The following is a 21255-nucleotide window of genomic DNA, read 5'->3' on the forward strand; positions in this document are numbered from 1 at the left end:
ATTGTTCTTTTAAATTTCTATTCTCCTCATCTACTTACAGTTCTCTTGCTTGTCAACTAAGTTATCAAGGCCTAACGTCTTGTTTTTCTGTCTTCAAATGAGACTACTGTACTTCCATACTGGGCTTCCCAGGTGGCTTAATGGTAAAGAACTCACCCGCCAATGCAGGAGACATAAGAGATGCTGGTTCGATCCATGGGTCTGGAAGATCCCCTGGAGGAGGGCATGGCAACCCACTCCAGTATTCTTGCCTGAAGAATCCTATGGACAGAGAAGCCTGGCGGGCTACAGTCCATAGGGTCGCAAAGAGTAGGATATGACTGAAGTAACTTAGCACGCACGCACGTATTCCCATATTAAATTTTCATTTTGTTTTGAAAATATCATTTTGCAACAACCTACAGTGACTAAAATGAAAAAAACACAGACAACAAATAGGTACCACAAAACACTAAACATACTTGGCTGCTTCTCCAAGAACTCCTGAAACTGCTTCCTTTCATACTCAATCGACTGCTGCATGAGATGCGGCCTAATGCTACTGACAGCAAAGTTCGCCATGTCCACCTTCATTAGGTCCAACGCTGAAAAAATCGCCCTGGAAGAGATAAGGGGATTTAGCACTAGGCAATCGCAAAGTCAATACTGCTGTTAAAAAAAGAAAAAATGAAGTGAGCTGATTTGAGGTAGTTTTTTCATCCTGGAAAGGGCAGCAAGAAAAGTTGGAGAAGCCATGAGAAAGCAGATTAAGAAAAACAAATTTAGAAGAGAGGACTGCAAATTTTTAAGCTGCTCTCTGATCTCAACCATGCCCCTAGGCAAACATCACTTTCCCCACTGCCTGTCTGGCCCAGAGCTCATTCCTTGGCTCTGGGTCAGCCCTCACGGCAGCAGAGGAAGAATGGCCCCAGACCATGGCCCCAGACCGAGGTTAAGAGCACAGAGCTCACCACGGGGTCTCCAAGCTTACAGGTTATTTTCCTTTCCTAGGAGAGAAAGACAATTAACTCTCTCCTTTCTCTTCCCCTGCCCTAGTCTCTGAATTCCAGGGCAGGTTTTATGCTCTGGCTTTGGCAGCATAATTGTGAGTTTGTGCTCTGAAAGTACCCAATGGGCAAAACTGACGATACCAAAGATGCCTTCCACAGCATGCCCCCCCATACCTGCAGCACTGCTGCCGCGCGACCACCTGCAGAAGGTGGGGAAGAACCAAGGTGGGGTTTCGGTGTGGCCCTACAGAGGGAAGAGTCAGATCAAACATCCTCAGGGTCTCCTGACGCCCTCTGGGGCTGACAGGACATCATACAACAGAATGAACTCACCCACACACAAGATGATCACGCATGGGACAGGATACACGGTCTGAGGAACAATTCGGGGCCTCTCCCCGCCACCACTCTGTCCCACTCCCAAGTATACGGGGCAGCCCACTTTCTGGAGGGCCTTGTGCCTCTCCTTTGAGCATTCCCAATAGGCCCCTGAATTCACCTACAGGAACCCAAGGACTACTGGAAAGTGCCAGCTGGCAGACCACTGACTGGAAGTGACCCACAAGTTTTGTGCTCACAGTGTTTTTAAAGGCTGGGATTTCTAGTTTCTCTTGAAAAATCAAAAGATCTGGCAACTCGGGCCCACATTCCATCTCAGCTACACCGGTTGGCGCTAAGCAGCCACTGCAGCCTCCTTCAGTAAGGTGTGTACACCCGGTTTCCCCAGGCCCTTCTCCTTCCAGCAGGAATCTGAGTTTGCTACAAGCTACTTCCCCAGAGGATCTCTTCCAAGGAATTCTGCATTTAACTTGGCTAGATTATGGCTCTTAAAAGTGAAAGTTGAGTTGCTCAGTCATGTCCGACTCTTTGCGTCCCCATGGACTGTAGCCCGCCAGGCTAGTCTGTCCATGGGATTCTCCAGGCAAGAATACTGGAGTGGGTTGCCATTCCCTTCTCCGGGGATCTTCCTGACCCAGGGATTGAACCTGGGTCTCCTGCATTTCAGGTAAGATTCTTTACCATCTGAGTCACCAGGGAAGCCTAGATTATGGGCTCTTACTGACTATCTTATTTCTACTAACACCATGCCTAGCACATAAGAGGTACTCAGTAAGAGCTTGTTGAATGAATGAACAAATCAATAACTATCTTGAGGCAGTCTTTTAAACATTTTCTATCTAAACCTTGAGGTAACCTTACAATGCCGGGCGTTTTTCTAGGTAATGAATATTGATAGCATGATGATGTCAAGAAAGCTAGAAATGAAACTTTTTTTGCTTATAAAACTTTTGAAAAGGAACCTGCTAACATGCAATGAGTCTTAAAACTGTTCACATCCTCTGACACAGCAATGTCATTTTAAGAATCTATCTTTACAAAATAACCTAAAATACAGAAAAACGTTTTGTGCAGAGATATTTTCTCTACAGGGTTAAGTACTAAATAACTATACAAGATCTAATTGTATATCTTAACAGAGAAACAGTTAATAATATCTATGAAAAAGGATGCTTTGCAGCCACTGAAAATACTTATGAGGAGTTTAAACAAGTGATATAGTTGGTTATAAAAGGGCAATGCAAGAGATCCTTGGAGTGTCAGAACTATTTAGTATCTTGAATGTGGTGGTGGATATGCAAACTCAGGTGATAAAATTGTATAAAAATTACTATACATAAACACATACATGTGTATATAGGAAATCTCAATGAGATCAGTGGACTGTATCAGGATCAACACACTGAGGATGATAGTTTTGTGAAATGTCACCTTGGGAGAGGTGGGATAGAGTGCACTGCATTATTTCTTACAACTCCATGTGAATATACAATTATCTCAATGCCACTTTCAGTGAAAAAATAAATGAAATAATTAGGGTGTAATACTAATGAAAAAAAGTTAGGCTTGCAATGCCCACTGGAAGGTCTTCTTTGGTTCAGCTGAACAGACTCACAAGACAACTGTAAACCACAGGTCTGACACCATCTATCCACACAGCTTGCCAACAGGGTGACACCAAGCACTCCTTTGCAAGAAGAGTTACAATATCAACCATGAGCAGACAGCTCAGAAATGTGGGAGCCCCCCCCCAGCTTAAAAGCTCATAACAACTCCAAGGTATGCCTTCTAGGGTGTCTATGGGGGGCATGTCCAGTTACAAGTTACCCCCAACAACTACTAGGCAACATTGCTTATGGGGAAAATAACCCTGGTAAATTGCCTATGGACAGAAAGGAATAATGAACTACAAATACTGGATGGGATACCATACTTGGTATTTCCTCAAGTGGGGAAACTTTTTTTGTTGTTGCTGGGGGTAACTTGTAACTGGACATGCCCCCCATAGACACCCCAGAAGGCATACCTTGGATATATTTTGGAGAAGGCAATGGCACCCCACTCCATTACTCTTGCCTGGAAAATCCCATGGATGGAGGAGCCTGGTAGGCTGCAGTCCATGGGGTCGCAAAGAGTCGGACAGACTGAGCGACTTCACTTTCACTGTTCACTTTCATGCATTGGAGAAGGAAATGGCAACCCACTCCAGTGTTCTTGCCTGGAGAATCCCAGGGACGGGGGAGCCTGGTGGGCTGCCGTCTATGGGGTCACACAGAGTCGGCCACGACTGAAGCGACTTAGCAGTAGCAGCAGCATATATATTTAGAAATACACAGTCAAAAGACTAAAGGAAATTAATATGGACTGAAAGTTAATAGGATTATTTTAATGTTAAATTTCTTAAATATCCTGGTTGTATTCTGATCATGTGAGAGAATATCCACAATCTCAGGAAGTACTTGCTGAAATAGTTAAGGGTGAAATATAACATCTGACATTAACTGTCAGAAGGTTCACGGAAAAATACACACATACGTGCATACATCCTCAGTGTATGATGGAGCAAACTGACTAAATGTTAAAAACCGGTGGATCTGTGTAAGCATTATATAAGTGTTGCAATTTTTCTGTAGATTTCTAATTTTTTAAAATAAAATGCTGAGGCAAAAAAACTAAAAAAATTTATATATCAATATGACAATAGTGATTGTGCCTTTGTGTGATCAAATTATGGGTGAATTTTTTCCTTTCTACTGTTCTGTAGTTTACAAAATGTTTGCTTTTTAAATAATATTCCATGTGTTTTTGTTCTATTGGATTTATATTGATTTTAGTAAAAAACAGATTTAAATTTTAACTTTTTAAAAATATATGCTAATGATCAGTCTTTGCCTTGATTTGCCTTCGGTCATTTAAAGAGTATACACACTATAACCTCACCCAGAGTCTCAAGTTCACTGTCTTTTCCTCTTTTCCTTCAAGCTTTCCCCTTCTCTTCACTTCCTTTTTTCCCTCCCTCCTTTCTTCTTTAATTATAATCATTATTCTAAAAAATATGGAACACTTCACAGATTTGCAAGTCATCCTTGCCAAGGGATCTGTATTGTTCCCATTTTCGGATATGCGCTGCTGACATAGGCACAACAAAATGTCTGCTTTTTAATCTTTTTTTTTTTAAGGCATGAATACTTACACTTGAGGAAGTCTGACTCTGAAAACAGGCTACGTGTTTTAGGTGCCCTGAAGTTGATTAGCACAATACCCACCTGAAAAGGGGCACGATCTCCTTAATGTCCTTTAGTTTCTTCACTTCCTCATCTCGCACAGGCGCACACAGTGTCCCCATCATGCCAATAATGAATTCTGCCAGCTTAGAAATGTCCAGGGCCCCGTTCTCAGCCTCCTGCTTTATCAGATCCAGGTCCAAGACTTCTGTTATCTGGTTTCTCAGTCTAGTGTGACCAGGCAGCAAGAAGGACAGGAGAGTCTACAAGAGAGCACAAACTCATCAAAGCCTCCTAGGCAGATGGCATTTTTTATCATATGTAAAGGAATTTACAATTACCCAAAAAAGGGCTTACCAACTGTTAGTGTAATGGTGCACATATTTTAAGCTCTTATTCAACAATCTATAGGAAAACATGTTTACAAATCATTTAGACTAGCTATTTAAGCTTCCATTTAAGCTCTAAGGAAGAAATCAACTGGACATAGGAAGAAAAAACTGTTAAAAGTGAAAAAAAAAAAAACACACCACATTAATTAATGTGAGCCTGTGAACCCATGACAAATAGTAATTTCCAGACATATTACTTCTTTGAGAAACTGTTGCTAACGATATTGTAAAAACAGTTCTACCCACCACTTCATATCCCAAAGTCTTTATCCCAAAGTCTGAGTCACTTTCTTTATCCCAAAGTCTGAGTCACTTTTCTGGTCTTTATATATTGAAGGTGTTTATATCTGTTAAGATTTTTATAAATCATATTTTATAAAATAACTTTTTTTCTTTAAGTAATTCTGCTTTTAAAAACCTGAACCTTTTTTCATTTATAAGAGTAATGCCCTAGGTTATCATAGCTTGTTTGAAAGTTTTTAAAGGGCAGTAAGCCACAAATACACTAAACCCACATTTCAGCATGCAATTTAAAATCTTCATCCTTCAATTTCTTTAAAGCCTTCTGGTACACTAACACAGAGAGGTGGGCTTAAAAACTCCTAACACACCAGGAAAGCACCACGACTTGCTCTTTGCCTCACCTCTTTGATCTCACCAACAAGCTTGATGGCCCGGTCATATGTTGGGGGGACTTCACTTAGCTGGACACTCAAGCAATCCCAAAAAGCTTTATGGACAATATCCTTTACTCTCTTCTCCAAGCTGGAGGCAAATGGAAAAAAAGCAAATATTGTCTCAAATCACTCTCAAAAGCACAAATTCTATGGGTTTAGAGTAAGAAATTTTTTAAATTATTTGGATGAAGGAAAGAGTTCCCAGACATACTTAAACCAATAACATACCTTATTTTTAGTTAGTGATTTATTTCAATAAGTACCTTTCTTAATAAGTATTTTTTCAATGGAGAGAATAACTTTCTTCTGGTTTGATAGGTGGTATTAGTCCAATTAACAGCCTATACCAGTGCCATATGATAAAAATAATACTGGAAAGCTCAGATCTGTTCATTTAAGTTCCCTGATATCAGAAAATTTCCTAAGATGTTTATGATTAAGTAGTTTAAGACTTTAAACTTGAAGTTTTTTTCCTAAAATTACCTTATTCTCATGTGACATATGGGACAACTATTTAATTAGGTACCAGATTATAACAATTTATATATATTATTTCAGGAAAGCCAGTCTTTATGTCATGAGAGCAAAACAAGTAATTCTTCACTAGGAACATGAAAAAGTGCTATCCTTGCAGAACATACAAGAAACATTTGTAAAGTCCTATTTAGAAGCCTCACGTGGGAGACACTGTAGCTTGCTGACTCAGCAATCACTGCTCTGTCAACAGAAACCCAAGTTTTTCATGGTACTTTCACAATTATAATAGGAAATGTTTTTTTTCCTTCTTGAGACAACCCATCTTTTAACAGTGTATCTTACAATCAATAGAATTTCAGATTCAACACAATATGGGCCAGGTGCTAGGTAGGGATAGAGAATAAAGTACAGTCCTTGTCTCTGAGGAGTTTACAATCTGGTAACGAAAGACAGTAAACCAACAACTACAGTACAATGTGACAGTTACAAAGAAGAAATGAAGGAAACAGTACTATGAACACACAAAAGGAGGCAGCTAAATGCTATGACGGGGGAGACACTAACATGGAAGACTTCCAGACCTTTTATTTACATTGTCAAGAATCAGTGGTCCTGAGATACACTTTCAAACTCTGATAACTCCAAGGATAAGGAATATTTTTTAGCAACATACAAAAGGAAAAATATTTTAGAATATATACATCAAGTGAAGAAAATATTTCCAGAACTGGGAAATGGCAATGTCCTACTAAACAAGATAACTCAGTAATCACCTTACCTGTCTTCTGGTAACTCAACGGGTTTAATCTGAAAGTCTCCATTTATAACAATCTCATGGGCTAGGGCCATGTTAGTGACTCCTTTCGCTGTCTCTAGAAGTTCTTCTACTGTCACGAATCGAGGAGGACTAGCTGTAACAAAAGTCTGGTGTAAGAGGTTTGCTCCTCTAAATTAGGATTTTCTCCTAAAATTTTTATTAATTTTAGAAAGCAGTGTTTCTCCTACTAGCTAACAGCTAATAATTTCAGTTATGCCTCTACTTATGAAAATATTCTGGCAATTTCAAACAAGAGAATTGTACCTATTTCATATTCATTTTTTTCTTTTAACCTAGAATCCTAAAAGCAGAGATCATTTACAATACTCAAAACATTTTTCCCCCCTTGGTAAAACTGGTCAATGGCAAATGATTACAATAAATGAAAACTTAGAAAAACTTTTTAAAGTTACTGATTATCACTTTCCCAACAAGCTGAGAATTTATTTTCTAATCCCTAAACCTCCTGTCCACCCTAAATAGAAAAAAAGACACCAGATTTAAGATCTCCTCTTTTGTTCCCATTAGCAGTTTACTTTTCACTCCATCATTAACACTGTGCCACAAATGAAGTGAAGTGAAGTCGCTCAGTCGTGTCCGACTCTTTGTGACCCCATGAACTGTAGCCCACCAGGCTCCTCCATCCATGGAATTTTCCAGGCAAGAGTAATGGAGTGGGTTGCCATTTCCTTCTCCAGGGGATCTTCCTGACCCAGGGATCTCCTGCATTGCAGACAGGCGCTTTACCGTCTGAGCCACCAGGGAAGCCCCTGGTGCCATGAATGAATCTCCCCAAATAAAAACAGCAGTGAGTACTTTAGGGTGCCAGGGGCTGTTTAAACAATGCTAAAACTACTTCTGGGATACTAGGGCAATATAAGAATTCAGAGATGGACAGATGAACAAACCAGAGTCCGTGTGACACAAGAATTTCTGGAATGCAGGCCCAACGAACCAAAAACCTCAGTTATGTTTGATTTCTCCCTTTCCACCACTGTTAGCCAGGTCCAGTGAGTTTTATTTCTGTATCACCTGTGGCAATACCCTCATAATGGCTTTCTGTTCTTCTCTTTCTTTTGATAAAGTTTGAGACTTAAATTCCAGGGGGGAAAAAAAAAACAAAACTCATAAATCTCCTCAGGTGTTCTGAGCCAAGGAACACAGGGAAATTCCTATGCTTAAAAAGTCAGTGATTACTACATGCGTGTTTTTGGTATATCAATTATACCTTAATAAAGCTATTTTTGTTTTTTTTTTTTTTAAGCCCATGACAGAGGATCTTTAACTTAAAATCAGGGAGAGAGCTTATGCTGGCCCCCCTCCAGGTTTCTGATTTAGCCTGTCTGGGGCGGGGCTGGAGAACTACATTTCTTGGAAGATTCCACCTGATACTGAAACCATACTCTGAGAGCACTGGCCTGGAGGATGATTATATTACTTTTACACAATGGTGATAAATCTGGGCTTAAAATGGCACTGGTTTCCACATGGTTTAACAGCTGTAAAAATCTTGCTAGGTCACTGAAAAGTTATTTTCTCCCTTCTTTTCCTTTTTTCATTTGCTCACCAGAAAAAGGAATCAAATCTAAGAGCTGGTCATATCCTGTCTGGCAAAAATCTTTTTTTAGTCATGTAAGGGGAAGTTGAAAAACTTCACAAAATTCTTTTCAGCATTTTCAGAGAATAGTAATAAAAATAATAAATAAAATTGAGTTTGTGGATATCAGTAAAATGCAATGAATATCCAAAATCAAGGCCCAACAGATCTTTTCAATTCTCAGTATTACTTAGCTGTCAATTTCTACCAAATTGATCTACTGATAAAATGAAATTCCAGTCAAAATCCCAGCAAGGTTTTTGTTGAAATTGCCAAATGGACTCTTAAACTTGGATGGAAATGTACCGGACCTAGACAGGTCAAACTATTTTGGAAAAGAAATTTGGAGGCCTTATACTGACTGATTTAAAGAAAAGCAATAATAATTAAGACAGCATGTGGGAATTCCCTGGTGGTCCAGTGGTTGGGACTGCATACTTTCATTGCAAGGGAAACAGGTTCCATCCCTGGTCGGGGAACTAAAATGCCATATGCCACATGATGTTAAAGAAAAAAAGCAAAAAAGACTGTGTGCGCCTGGCATGACACAAGATATTCAGATGAACTGAAGAGAGCAGAGGATCCCAAACTAGACTGGGACACACACATACATATGTATGGAAAGTGAAAGTGTTATTCCCTCAGTCGTATCTGACTCTTTTGCCACCCATGGACTATAGCCAGCCAAGCTCCTCTGTCCATGGGATTTTCCAGGCAAGAATACTGGAGTGGGTAGCCATTCACTTCTCCAGGGAATCTTCTGGATCCAGGGATCGAACCCAGGTTTCCTGCACTGCAGGTGGATTCTTTACCATCTGAGCCACCAGGGAAGTACATATATATATTTGTGGTCAATAAGGGGAGATTAGTTTTTTCATCAAATTGTGCTGAAACAATCAGAAATCTATTTGTAAAAAAATTACCCTTGACCCTTACCTCAAATGATAAATAAAAACTAACTCAAAATGAGTTTCACAGCTAAATATAAAAACTAAGACTATACAACTTCTAGGAGAAAACACAGGCCAAAATCTTTGCGATCTTGGAATAGGCAAAATAGATAAGATACAAAAAGCTCAAAATACAAAAGAAAATTTATAAATTAAACACAAAAGTTAAAACTTTTGCTCTGTGAAAGACTATATTAAGAAAATGAAAAGGCATGCCACAGATGGAAGAAAATATTTATGAAACAAATATTGGATAAAGGACTTGTGACCAGAATATATAAAGAACTTTTACAACTAAATAATAGGAGACAACCAGTACCAAATGGCAAAACATTTGAACATTTCTACGAAGCAGATAAACAAATGGCCGGTCAGAGCATGAATGGTCAACATCATTACGATCATCATTAATCATAAGGGAAATGCAAATCAAAACCAGACAGATACCACTATCCACACCTACTAAATGAACCAAAATTAAAGAGACTAATTCTACCAAGTGTTGGCACAGATGTGGAATAACTGCACTCTCATACATAAGTGGTAGGGATGCCAAATGGTACAGCCACTTTGGAAAAGAGGCTCTTGGTTTCTCATAAACTAAAACATACACTTATCACCTGATCTAGCAACCTTGCTCATAGGTGTTAACCCAAGAAAATGGAGAACATTATGGCCATTTATGAGCTTTTGAGTATAGAAGCTCATAACCGTCAAAATGTCCATAAACCGCAAAATGGATAAACAATTGTCGCACGACCTCACCAGGGAACACTACTCAGCAATAAAAAAGGAACAAAGTACTGACACGTGCAACAACACGGACGAGTCTGAAAAATACCGCCCCTGGGAGGGTCAGGTACAAAAAAGTACAAACAGGAGAGTCTGTTTCTATGAAACTGTAAAAATGGCAACATTACAGCGACAGAAAGCAGATTAGGGCTGCTAAGAGCTGGCACTGGGGGAGTGGGAAGATTCACTGCAAAGGGACACAAGAGAATATTGAGAAGTGATAGAAATATTCTAGCAGCTCATGATTGTGGTCGTAGTGACAAAACTGTACATGTATTATCAAAACTCATCACTTAGAATTGGTGAATTTTATTATATATAGATTATACCTCAATAAAGTTGATTGAAAATTGTAAGGCACTCAGTAAGGATATGCGCATGTGCACGCTCTCTCTCTCTTTCTCTATATATATATACACACACACACACACATTGTTAGTAAATTTCTTCAAGATAGTGTTTTCTGTTGCCACTTATCAGAAGATGGAGCTTTCACTGTGATATACTCAGTATCAGAACTCCACTGAGTTCTTTTACTTTTATAAAGAAATTCACAGACTGTCACCAGGGCTTCCAAGTTTTGTTTAAACCTTGGTTTTGCAAAAATATTCAAATGTCTGACCATCTTAAATTTATGAAAATCACAGAAACATATCATGTTCTCTCATAAGTTTACTACATATTTTTTTCAACAATTTTAGGCATTTGGGTAATTGATAAATTGGGTAATTGATAAATAAGACAGTTAATACACTACCTAGTCAGGAAATGCAGTGGACAGAGCAAGTCAGGAAGAAATTCAGCTCTCTCCAGACTGTGCAGTGTAAGCCTTGAACAAGTCACTTAAATGTTTAAGGCTCACTGTTTCCTAATATGGAAAAAGAAGATAAGACTGAGGGATGTTCTAGAAAAGACTGAGACTCTTTCCAGTTACAGGCAAGTGAATCTTCATTGTTTTGGGCCTATGTAGGACAAAACAGCTTGTACCAAGTGCTGAGACCATGAGACAACCAGGAAGAAGAAAGTTTTCAGGACCTGTCCAAGTTAAAGGCTACTTAAAAATTAGACTGATTAATGGAGGGTGTTTGATCAAGAAAGATGCAATTCTAAGACACGACCAGGGTATATTACATGTATAGGTTATTCATTGCATGCTAATCATAGGGTTGTGGGGTGGGTTTGTTGGGTTTTTTGTTTTTATTTTTGTTTTGAGAGTTCAGTCCCTGGGTAGGGAAGATCCCCTGGAGAAGGGAATGGCAACTGACTCCAGTATTCTTGCCTGGAGAATTCCACGGACAGAGGAGCCTGGTGGGGCTACAGTCCATGGGGTTAAAGAGTCAGACAAGACTGAAGCAATTAACATACAACACATATGGAATTAACAGATACAAACTACTATACAAGCAACAAGGATTCACTATTTAGCACAGGGAACTATATTTAATACCTTGTAATAACTATCAAGGAAAATAACCTGAAACATATATATATATAACTGAATCACTAGCTGGACACCTGAAACTAACATAATATTGTATTAATAAATCAACTATACTTCAATTTTCAAAAAATCACCATTAGAATAAAAGGGTAATATTGGTGCAAGACAGATCCACTGGTAAAGGCTAAAATCAGTGAGTTGAAGTTTAAGCAGAAACAGGATATTTGCAAAGTCACACAGTACTGCAGGGCTTCCCTAGTGGCTCAGCGGTAAAGAATCTGCCTACCAATGCAGGAGATGCAGGTTTGATCCCTAGGTCAGGAAGACTCTTAGACAAGGAAATGGCAACCCACTCTAGGGCTTCCCTGGTGGCTCAGATGGTAAAGAATCTGCCTACAATGCAGGAGACCTGGGTTCAATTCCTGGGTTGGGAAGATCCCCTGGAGAACGGAATGGCAACCCACTCCCGAATTCTTGCCTGGAAAATGTCATGGACAGAGGAACCTGGTGGGCTATAGTCCAAGGGGTCACAAGAGAGTCATGACTCAGTGACTAAACAGCAACAATAACAACAAAAGTACTGTAAGCAGATAGGGTAGGTGGTCCCAGAGAAAAAGAACCAGGCACGATTCTCTTGATATAAGAAGCCATTTTGACCTAAGCCACTTTGTGATTTAAGCCTGGCCACAATACTTGCCCTTGAGCAAATCTCAGTAATTCTGTAAGATAAACATTATGATCCAATATCTGATATATTTGAGTTCTGTAGGAACTAAGGCCCCCAACCCAGGTGGAGGAGGGTAACTATCTGCTGAGATGGAAGTCTGGTTAGAACTGAGGGAATGTCACCATGGTGACCTTTTCTGACCCTCCTGGCTTCAATCATCAGGGGCTTCAGCTCTGGCAACCTTTATCCCAATTCCATGCAGAAGTCTCTGGTCAAGCCCCTTCATGAATATGAGGTACCCTTGGCTTAAAATTTCCCTAGTTTTGCTGTTGAGGGAGAAATTGCTTCGGAAAAGATCCCTGGTATTCTCCTTACTTGCTGCAAATAATAAATCCTCCCTTTTCCCACAAATAAATAAATAAAGTATTTGGAAGTAGAGAAACTTATGGGAAACATTAAGTTACAGTTGACTGATCCTTACTCTAAGGATCTCTATGTTTAAAGAATTAATTTTTTTAGAACCAAATAACCGCCTCACATCAGTGCCAACTAATTCTGACAAGGCCAGCCATTTTTCCTTTTTTATATTCTGTATCAGCTATTAAACGTTATACATGCAGGGTAAGCGGGTGAGGGTGCTCTCCCCACACCACCAAGCAATTCTCGGATACCAGACAAGTGTGCTGCAATTCTGACACTACCTACCTGGAGATAGTATCAGATTCCACAGGTTAAGGACACAGTCCCACAAGACTCCGCCCCCCGCCCCGCCTCCCCCCCACCCCCGCCGCTTACTTTCAGAGGACAGTCCCAACTCCAGAGTCACCTGTGCTTCTGACAGACTGGCTGTGGATGGGAAGTTCCAACAACCCCTCACCCCCTTTCTGTGAGCTGGAACAGCTCACAGAACTCAAAGAAACATTTTACTTACTAGATTACTGGTTTATTATAAAAGGATGTAACTCAGAAACAGCCAAACAGAAGAGAAGCACAGGGCAAGGTATGGGGAGGCGGGGCGCCACTCCTCCAGTGCCTCCATGGCCTCACTAGCCCAGAAGCTCTCGGAACCCCGTCCTTCTGGAGTTTTCTCTCGGCTTCACTACATAGGCAAACTTGATAAAATAAATGGCCACTGGCAACTGTACAACCTCTAGCTCCTCCCTCCTCCCCAGAGGTGGGAGGGAGGGATGGGTAGGATTCAAAGTTCCGACCCTCTAATCTCAAGATTGAGTCCCCTTAGGTTAGGCTGTGCCTCATTAGAGTAACAAAAGACATCTTTCTAGCTCTCATCACTCAGGAGATTCAAGTAGTTTAGAAGTTCTGAGCCAGTAAGCAAACATATTTCCCATTATAAATTACAGCATCACAGTTACCAACAGTATTTCTATCATTCAAACATTACTCTGTATTTTACTTTGCAAGTCTAAAGGCTATCTTTTTGCTTTTAATTTGTAGAACCCCAGATGTGATGCAGGGAAAGATTGAAGGCAGGAGGAGAAGGGAACGACAGAGGACGAGATGGTTGGATGGCATCACTGACTCAATGGACATGAATTTGAGTAAGCTCCGCGAGATGGTGAAGGACAGGGAAGCCTGGTGTGCTGCAGTCTATGGGGTCACAAAGAGTTGGTCATGATTGAGCCACTGAACACAAAGATGTGATTTTAGAGTTACTTTCAACTCATTAGCTATACATTTACACAGTTTGGGAGAAATGTCTGCAGATAACTAATTTCATATTTTACAAATTCTTTTTTATGCTCTCTGCAAGCAGTGATGCCTCCTGACCTGGTCCCCAAACTCCGGGGTGGCAGTTTTACCACTGGAGTCCGTAGCTCTATTCCTATTATTAGAATTATACCTATTATTAGCTCTATACCTATTATTTCAAGGAACAAAGGGCAAGAAAGCCAGAAACAATATAGTTAGTCATTGATTTTAAACCTCATTTTGATATGGAACTGTGAGAATTTAATGAAAGCTTTTCTGACCTTCCTAGAAAAATATATATACACAGACACGTTGATACACCTTTTTGACTCTTCCTGGATTCCCCAACACTTGATCATAGGTCTCAGGATAAGCTGCCTTAAGGACATAACTACATACAATGTCAACTAATACAGTCTAGTGCTGGCTTGACATTAATTTGGAATCATGCCATCAGACTGACAAGATGCCATAGGCAAGGCCATTAATCAAAGAACTGAAGATTCTAATCCAAAGGTACTTCTTTACCAGAAACTATAAGTGATAACACTACCATACTGGCCATCAACATCCATATTACAGCCATCTCCTGGGTATCTTAAAATGCAACAGATGAAGGGATTTTCCTGGTGGTCCAGTGGTTAGGCTCTGCACTTTCACTGCCAAGGCTGTCGGGTCCCTGTTTGGGGAACTAAGATCCCACAAGTCACATGACATGGCCAAAGAATTTTTTAATAATAAATAAATGCAGTATGTTAGTAGCAGTAGTACTAACAACTAGTGTTTATCAAGCATTTATTATATGAAGACACTGTTGTAAGAGCTTTATATGAATTCATTTAGTCTTTACAATGACCCTATGAGATAAGCATATTTTCCTCCTTTTAAAAATGAGAAAACAGATGAAACTTTCTAACTATACGTTGGAGACAAGGTGTAACACAACCACATTAGACTGTTATTAACAGCATGTTTTCTTCCCTGAATACAATGTGACCTAGTAGTATATTTATCAAAATCTATTCGATGATAAATTACAATAAAATGGGGTCCACCAATGTCTGCTTTAAGAATACCATGTTGACTAATAAATTACCTGGGAGGGGCTTTTACCATTTTAATAGAAACATACCTTAAACTCCCAAATGTCTGTACTTTTTGCAAACATGAAGGATTACTGATCATTTGTACTTTAAAGAGATAATATCAACACTGACATTCTTAGACCATGACAATCCCTCTTAAAACTTTCATTTTTGGACTCACTTCAAAAACCCTGAGTATTCCTAATAAAAGACATGAGTTGGAGCATCTGCTGGGAATACTTGCGGAAATTGCCATCCTCTCATTGGCAAGGCCTGCTTCCTGCCAGGGATCTGAAGTGACTTCACCACACACAGTTAGCACACTGAATCCCCTCATCCTTGTGGGAACGATGCCCCCAGGCAGTGAAGTTAGGGTGTGGTGAACTCACAGTCAAAAACTTTTTTTTTTAACCTGCACAAGCACAGACCTGGCTAGAACCTTTCAAAACACTCTTAATTAAAGCTGCAATTTTCACTCCACCCTGTTTCTCAGAGCATTTCAGATAAATTGGAATGTCACTGAGGCTGGAGGAAAACAGCAATATTCTGAACATTATTCTAAAATGTGAGTTTCTCATGCAACTGAAAATCCATAAGTGACTGGGCTGTTAATTGTAAAATGGTTGCTATACTTAAATGCTAATTATTGGCAATTCTATCATACTATTAGAACCTAGCTCAAGGCCACATGTACAAGGAAGGATAATAAAAATATCATCCAAAAACAATGAAGATAATGCTTCTAACCAAAGTCAAATGTGCTTACAGTGAGGTCTTTGCACTCTTTGGGTGCTTGGAGAGCCCGACTTTATTTTTTTCTGTAAAGCTTCATCAGAAACTTCCACAGCATCTTCAAGGCCTTGCTCAGAATCACTTGATTTTGATTTTCCTGCTTCGTTTATATTGGACTTGTCAAGGTTTTCAGACATTCTCAATTAAGTTCATTCACTTTCCTAGAGGGAAAAAAAAAAATGAACCAAAATGTTCTTGCTCTGACACTAACTGGCAGTGTGACTCTAAGCAAATGATTTAATCTCTTTGGGTTTCAGATTTCTCACCTGTAAAATAAATGGGCTTGCTAAGATCTTATCCTTATCCCACTGTAATATTCTACTTCCATGATTAAACAGATCACTTGTAAATGACACTTGTAACTATCAAATTCATGGACCTATACTTCAGAGAGTAACAACTTCGAATATTTTGTCCCAATTTGAGTACCATGTCACGAGAACATGGCCTTAACACTATAAACTGCCTGCTTGTATTTTAATCCATCAGTGATGTAATTCTTAAATTCTTTCATACCTGAGAGCTGAAAGGAAGACTCTGAAAATAATGCTTTTCACCAGCATTCAAAGTAAATATACACTGGACTGAGATGTTGGTTCCCCAATCCTATTATGTGGATAAGACACCCGGGGATGACAAATAGAAGGCACAATCTCATGCAGCATTTAAGAAAAATGTGTGGGGCAAATATTTTTATTAATCCCTTGCCAGTCAGCAGGAAAAGATGGTGAGTAAAGTAGGAAGTTGCAAACCACCATAATGTATATGGTTGGATGGGGTATTAACTGTCTTAGGTGCTGATTAGAAGAGGACTAACGCTTAACATGTTGGTTTGGGCTAGTTAATAAAGGCCTAGAATAAAGGCCTTATTTACTATAAATGTTTCCTATCAAGTTTTTTTCCCCTAATTTTTTTTATTGAGTTCTTTATTCCTAATGGGCTTCCTAGTAAAGGAAAAGAAAGACACAATGTTTTCTGCATTTATAATACTGAAAATAATTAGCATTTGTACTAGTAGCACTTGAAGACCACAAAATATTTTCATAAGCACTAATTAGACTTTATTACACACCTGGAAGGTAATCCAAGGATCAAAAGAAATGTTGACCATTTTCAGGAGGTTTGGCAGACTCCTTTCTGCACATTAGAAGAATCACTTGATATAATTATCTGAACATCAGATAAACCCATTAAACAAAAAGAAGTTACTGGAACTGACATTTTCAGGCCTGTATTATTAATATGAAGGTTGCTTTAATGTCATTCCTTTTTAACCTTCCAGCATCCCACTCCAGACACCCATCTCCTCTGTCCTAAATCCTGTCTGGCTCTGGAAATGCTCCAAGAACCAAAAGGTAACATTACCAGCATCTTCTATGAAAGGACAAACAAAAACACTTCTAATTTTATCCTCTTCACATGTTGGGAATGAGCTGAGGATGAAGTAACTCATTCTGTGCAATAAGGAGAAAATGCAATTTCCAGGTCTTTTAATATTCAGTTTAGTAAACTAACCCATCTTTCTAAGATTTGGTTCAAGACCTATCCCTTCACGGGTCACTTGCCCAACCTCACCAGTGTTTGCTCCTTTCTCTGAACGCCTATAGGGATGGATGTTAGACATCTGGCATTCATCATTGCCTTAAAGACAACTCAAAATATGCAAATTTAAATAGGAATAGAACGATGAAAAGGCATGGTCGAGAGACATTCTTACAAGGAAATACAGTTAAACTTAAGCCTTAATGGCATTATGAAATCACTAAGCAGGAGAAACTAATTCTTCCCGGAAGGAGGTTGGGATAACCTTCCAGAAAAGGTGATATTTGAGCCTGTCTTTTTGTAAAGAGTAGGATTTCACTCAATTAAAAAACATTTGGAGGGAATTCCCTGGCGGTCCAGTAATTAAGGACTAGGCACTTCCACTGCAAGGGGACTTTGTTGGGGAACTAAAAAGCCATGCGGGTACAGCCAAAAAAAAAAAAAATCAAACACAAAACATCTGGAGGAAGAGAAGGTGAAAAGGGCGGCGTTTCACTTAAAGGGCAGGAGCAAAGGCAAATGAAAATACGCAGAACAAGCAGCAGGTGACAAAGGAGCGATGAGTTAGGATTAGATCGTAAAATTGCTAGTTCTTCTTAATAAAAAAAAACCCAAAACAAAACTCTTCACCTACATTTTTAACTTCTTACAGGCCAGACCAACCACATTCCCCACATATGCTCCACACATATATCCCCCGAACAGATACCCATTAAGTATTTACTGATAGCTGTCATCTATTTAAAGTCAGTTTATGCGGGAGGGCTGGGCGTTAGTCTCAGACATACCTGGGTTCCAATTCTGGCTCTTTATTAGCTGTGTTAACTTCCGTTTCCTCATCTGTAAAACGCAGCTACCTACCTCCTGGGTTTGGGGGAAGTGTCAATGACAGGACGTGCATAACGACAGCTGGTGCACAACCGGCTTCCAAAAATGGTAACTATAATTAGAGGGCTATATAGGACGCAGCGAGGAACCATTTAACTGCATGCAGTGTGCTCATTCATTCAATCCCCAACTCCTGCCATGCCTAAAAAGGGAACCGAGGGTAGGAGGATCCTCGCACTTGCCGTGAAGACTGTCTGAGCCTCACGCCGAGCCCAAGCTGCTCTCAAGAGTCTCCCCAGGAGAAAGGGTCTTTCAGCAACAGCAAGAAGCTCTGTCCAACGCCGGCGAGAAACCCTTTCCCCAGCACTCGGCGCCACGCACGCCCAGCGTCCGGATTCCGTTGTAAACAACTGTTTGGGCCTGAGAGGGAGTGGCCGGGCCGGGAGCTAGCGAGGCGCGCCTGGAGGGTGGCCTCGAGGGGCGGGACAAAGGCCGCGCTAAGCCTCAACCTGCCCGCTGTGTCTGCCTCTTCCTCGCCTCCACCCGACATCACTGGGCCCCGGTCGACGGAAAACGGCGAAGCAGCGTCTGCAATCTCGATCTCGTCCCTGGCGTGCGGGCTCCGCAGGGCTGCCAGCCTGCGCATCCGCTTCCCTCACCTGCTCCGGAGTGGGCGTCTTCCCTCCTGCCGCTCGGCCGGGGATCTGGCGGCGGCGGAGGCGGGGAGGATGCGCGGCGGGAAGGGCCGGTTCAACCTCTGCCCCCCGGAGGCCGCATCCCTCGCTGCGCTGCGAGCGGTCCTCCCCGCCGGGCTCGGGTGGGTAGCGGCCAGCGCGGCGGCTCCTCAGTGTCGGGTAGCGGGAGGAAGCGCTCAGCCGGGAGGCGCCTGTCCCACGTAGGGCGTCGCCATGTTCCCTTACGGAAAGGCGGGAGGTGCGGCCGGGTGCCAGCTGCGGGGGCCCAGTGGGCTGTGACTCGGAGCCGGGAGGCCCCCGCCCCAGAGAGGGCGGCGCCATGTTTCTGTACGGAAAAACGGGCTGCGGGGCAGGCGGCGCGGAGGCAGTCGAGGAAGGCGAAAGGATTGGCTGTTTCGGTGCAAAGCCTTCCCCGTCCTGGTTTTCAAATTTAAATATTACACCATGGTTTACAGCCACGTTATTTGTTCCCCTCCCCTCGTTTTTGGTTGTTAAAAAAAAAAAGTCATGCCCACCACCGGGATGGCCAAATTTCATTTTAACGGCACAGATTCGATTTGGTTTGAGTCATCTCTTTTATCTAAGCGGTCGCTACTGTGTCGACGGGAAGAGCGAGATCTTCGCCCTGAAAAGATGGAAGGCAAGGAGGCAAAGACGTCTCACGAGGGTTCAACTCGGTTTAGAAAGCTCAGAAACACAGCACTCAGCATTTTATGTGCCATATGTATTCTAGAAAGTAAACACACCGTGTTAAGACAAGCTTGTTCTGAAGCCTCCTTCCCCTTTGTCTCAGGTGCCCGGGCCGTGGCTGTCGCAGCCCTGAACAGTTGCTGATCCAAGAAAACCATGCTTTTCTCAGCCTATATAGTAAGACAGCAAACTACACGAATAGAAATCGTTGTGAGGGGTCTATCTTCAAAAGTAAAAGTTCATAACTTTTATCTGTTCTTTTGAAAAATGCTTTAAGAATGAACATCAAACATGTGTGCCTTAAAATGAAGGTAACAATCAAGCCTCTTACCTGAAGCCTATAAACTTGTTAAATAACTAGAACAAAACAAGCTGGAGTGGAATTAGGAGTTGCTTTCAAATGCCACTTCTAAATAGATCACACATGGGCAGTTATTCCTACGTTAAAGTAAGAATTTTTCCTGAAACACAGTTCTCAGAAGAGGATTCACTTTGAGGGGGGAGGGGGGTGCCATAAGATATTAACTGGAACTAAGATTTAGGAAGAAAACATTCAGTTCTCACTTCAGAGTCTAGACGAATATACTTTTTGGTGTTGTTAAGTTGCTAAGGTGACTCTCTATGACCCCTTGGACAGCACCATGCCAGGCCTCTCTGTCCTCCACTATCTCCCAGAGTTTGCTCAATTCATGTCCATTAGTCGCTAATGCTATATAATCATTGCATCCTCTGCCACCCCTTCTCCTTTTGCCTTCGATCTTTCCCAGCATCAGGGTCTTTTTCAATGAGTCAGCTCTTCACATCAAGTGGCCAAAGTATTGGAACTTCAGCATCAGTCCTTCCAATATACCATAGTCTCTAAATTAGCTGTTCCCTTCTCCAGGGGATCTTCCAACCCAGGGATCAAACCCAGGTTCCCCACATTGCAGGCAGATTCTTTACCAGCTGAGCAAGGGAAGCCCTTCAGATCAGGGCTTACCATAAACATGACCAATTTTCTTAAAACTTTACGCTTATGAAGTTTGAGGTAAACTGTGGTTTTACTAGATTGTCCATGAAATTAACATTGTATTAGAATGCTGCTGCTTCTAGGACCATGAATATAACTAAAAAATTCTGTCTTCCCCTGAAGGAGAGCTGTTAGTTTTGTTGCCAAATAATGATGTTTATTCCATTATGTGCAAAATAAAAGTTGCAAATCAGGAAGTACACACTGTTGCTCCGTCAGCTGTGGTCTCACCACATTTTAAGTAGTTTGTTTCTAAAAACTTCCTCACTCAAATCATGAACTGTTTTCTCTTTCACTTCACTGTAGAGAGCTGCCTTCCTTTCCTGCCTATGCAACAAAGCAAAATACACATCACAAAAGAACCCACCTGACACAACTATTCCTTACTTTATTAGAATTATATTACGTACTATAGATGAGTCCTCAACTTTTTCCTTTTTAAAGACTAGCCAGAACACATGTATACCTGTGGCAGATTCATTTTGATATATGGCAAAACCAATACAATATTGTAAAGTTAAAAAATAAAATAAATTAAAAAA

At 40.9% G+C, this 21255-nt stretch overlaps 1 protein-coding gene across 9 annotated transcripts in view; it reads right to left on the reverse strand.

The window, feature by feature from the left end:
* The window catches only part of TCP11L1 (t-complex 11 like 1), a 41244-nt gene extending 21916 nt beyond the window's left edge, over nt 1–19328 (reverse strand). For 2 of the 9 annotated variants that reach the window (XM_070383591.1, XM_005890879.3), the window contains exons 1-6: nt 18979–19307; nt 15924–16110; nt 6877–7009; nt 5589–5709; nt 4595–4815; nt 462–598 (exon numbers count right to left, since the gene is read on the reverse strand). In XM_070383591.1, the coding sequence (XP_070239692.1) occupies nt 462–598; nt 4595–4815; nt 5589–5709; nt 6877–7009; nt 15924–16086 (775 nt within the window). In that variant the 5' untranslated portion in view covers nt 16087–16110; nt 18979–19307. Of the gene's footprint in view, nt 1–461; nt 599–4594; nt 4816–5588; nt 5710–6876; nt 7010–15923; nt 16111–17021; nt 17087–18279; nt 18539–18561; nt 18710–18978 lie in introns of those variants that run through there. The other 7 variants (XM_070383587.1, XM_070383586.1, XR_011467015.1 and 4 more) reach the window with 7 other exon arrangements.
* Between the last annotated feature and the right edge of the window lie 1927 nt (nt 19329–21255).

Source organism: Bos mutus, chromosome 15 (genome assembly GCF_027580195.1).
Source record: "Bos mutus isolate GX-2022 chromosome 15, NWIPB_WYAK_1.1, whole genome shotgun sequence".
Classification (NCBI taxonomy): domain Eukaryota; kingdom Metazoa; phylum Chordata; class Mammalia; order Artiodactyla; family Bovidae; genus Bos; species Bos mutus.